Source organism: Montipora capricornis, chromosome 8, assembly GCF_036669925.1.
Source record: "Montipora capricornis isolate CH-2021 chromosome 8, ASM3666992v2, whole genome shotgun sequence".
NCBI classification, from domain to species: Eukaryota; Metazoa; Cnidaria; class Anthozoa; order Scleractinia; family Acroporidae; genus Montipora; species Montipora capricornis.
Window position 1 is genome coordinate 43,089,865 of NC_090890.1, and position 2,500 is coordinate 43,092,364.

The 2,500-nt window shown below is 43.5% G+C and overlaps 1 protein-coding gene and 1 pseudogene across 1 annotated transcript in view; one reads left to right on the forward strand and one right to left on the reverse strand.

Annotated features, from left to right (window-relative positions):
• The window catches only part of LOC138059429 (uncharacterized), a 9,736-nt gene that overhangs the window by 2,779 nt on the left and 4,457 nt on the right, over positions 1-2,500 (reverse strand). Inside the window, exon 2 of the mRNA XM_068905026.1 lies at positions 1-1,251. This exon is cut by the window's left edge and continues 2,779 nt beyond it. Coding sequence (XP_068761127.1) covers positions 1-1,181 — 1,181 coding nt within the window. The 5' untranslated portion in view covers positions 1,182-1,251. The remainder of the gene's footprint in view (positions 1,252-2,500) is intronic.
• The window catches only part of LOC138014046 (uncharacterized), a 1,967-nt pseudogene continuing 761 nt past the window's right edge, over positions 1,295-2,500 (forward strand).

The following is a 2,500-nucleotide window of genomic DNA, read 5'->3' on the forward strand; positions in this document are numbered from 1 at the left end:
ATTTTAATTCTCGCGTGTCCAGGTGGGTCATCGTGAGATATGCAAGGAAAGCTGACGTTCGACAGATCACTCAAGCAGCACATGTAATCTAGTTCATCTGGCTCTCCAACTTTTGTATTTTCAGCAGTGCTTCCGGCCTTAACCAGAACGTAACGTAGCCTGGGCTCAACACATACCATTTCTCGCAAGGTAGCTTCAATGTAATGACGAATGTCACGTTCTATTTTTTGTACTTCCTCCGTTTGCTTAACGCGTCCTACACCCTCGGTTTCATCTATTTTTAGAAGTAACGAGCTGAAATCAATCTCCCCGGTCAAGAATGACCCTCCGTTTATTTCGTCCACGTTTTTTATTGGAACAATCTCTGATGCATTGCTTTCGATATCAGGCCCATCGTTTCTTCGCTTTTCTAAATATGTTCCCGCGAACAGCCCAGAATTGTCTTCCGTGGTGGAACAAGAACCGTGAGAAATAAGAAGTTTTGCAATATGCCTATGACGTTGGTAGTAGGCATAGTGCAACGGGGTAGCACCGTGTTGATCGATGGCGTTAATATGCGCATTTGCCTCTTTTATCAACTGAACGCAAATCTCCGTGTTGCCTTGTTCAGCAGCTACATGAAGTGGAGTAATTCCACTTTTGTCAGAAATATCTGGGTTCGCTCCCTGCGTTATCAAAAGTAGTGAGGTGTGACGAATGTCACATGCTTCGACGTCTCGCATTTTAGAGTCACGCCCCATAGTACCACAATGTAAGGTGTCACACACTCCAGTGTGTCGCACTTGCGTTTCAGGATTCTTGACTTCTTCATAAGACAGCAATGTACCCGCAGCCACCGCATGGTATAGTGGTGTCTGTCCATCGACGTCTTGACAATTAAGGTCAGCTCCTTTATTAATTAGGGTTTGTACGCATTCCACTCTGTGCTTACTGGCAGCGTAATGAAGAGCTGTCCTTCCCCATTTGTTTGGGAGGTCGACCTGAGCCCCTGACATCAACAAAAGGACCACTATCCTGTTATATCCATTTTCTGCAGCGTAATGAAGGGGTGTGCGACCGCGCCTCGTTTGAGCGTTTACAGCGGCACCAGAAAAGATAAGTCTCTTCGCTTCTTCTGTACTCCCTGTAATAGCGGCTTGGTGAAGTTGAGTTTTGTCACTGCAGTCAACACTGTTATTCATATTGGGATTACTTTATGTCTGATCTCGATGAATGGATGCACAACACTAAGTTATAAGTAGAGTTAACAGCCTGCAAGTAATTATGAAAAAAATAGACTTTAAGTATTAAAAAAATGGAATTGGACTGTACTACTCTAATTGGTTAGTTTATAGCGAAGCTCCGGCAGCCCGAAGTGCCGCCAAGCGGAGCACCATACTCATAGGAGCCCGCGAGTTGCTTTTCTCATGGTAAATATGGCTAGCGGTATTGCTTGTGGTCGCGTACGCACGACGTTGCCATCAAGAGTGAATACTCTTGGTTGCGATATAATCTAATAATATTCTAATAATAATAATAATAATAATCGATACTCCCAACTGACGTGGCGGCCTTTTACAGCGTACATCTGATATTGGACATCCACGTTATGGTCAATTGACACCTGTCAAAACATAGTATCCGCTGACTAGTATCACGTGACTATATCGCTGGCTCAAGTTCAGACCTCATCGAAGTCAGCTGGTTTTTCTTTAAAAAGAACGGCTGTGAGGACATATATTTTATTGTTTGATTTCTTCAGGGAGTTTGCTGCAGCATTACACCCTTTTTTGTAGCCTGCGCTCGCAGACGTATTTCCGGTTGTCGCTTCTCTCCGCCCGAAAAGTAACGGGCGGAGAGAAGCGACAACCGGAAATACGTCTGCGAGCGCAGGCTACCTTTTTTGCTTTGACTACACATTTTCGGCTAATAAAGAGACAAGACAAATTCCACACTATATTGAGTGTAGCTCAAAAAATCAAGGGAAACTAAATTAAATATGCGATCTCAAGAGTAACTAAGAGTCCAGAGTCATTAATTAGACAAAGACCTTAGCGCGAATTGAGTCCGATTGTACGTTTAAATGCGGTCGAAATTGGACTCTTGGACTCTTAATTGGACTCTCTCGTACTCTTAGTTACTCTTGAGATCGCATATTTAATTTAGTTTCCCTTGACAATGGCGCCAAGATGTCGCCAAAACGTCGGACTTTTTTATCGTTAGTTTTTGCCTGTATATGTTTATCTAAATCATTGTTGATTAGAACTCAAAAAATCTTATTTAAATGATACAGTCCCGGGGGGGATACAGTGTAGACGCTGTAACAAACAATACATAGGAGAGACAAAACGGTGACCGTTTCAACGAACACCGACGTCCCGTTGACAGACCCACTTCTTCTTCAAGACAAGCAACTGTTTCTGAACATTTCACCAGCAATAACCACACACCTCACGACATGGAACTTATCCCATTGGAACTCATCCACGCATCTCGTGACTCCATACGCAAAGCCCGAGAA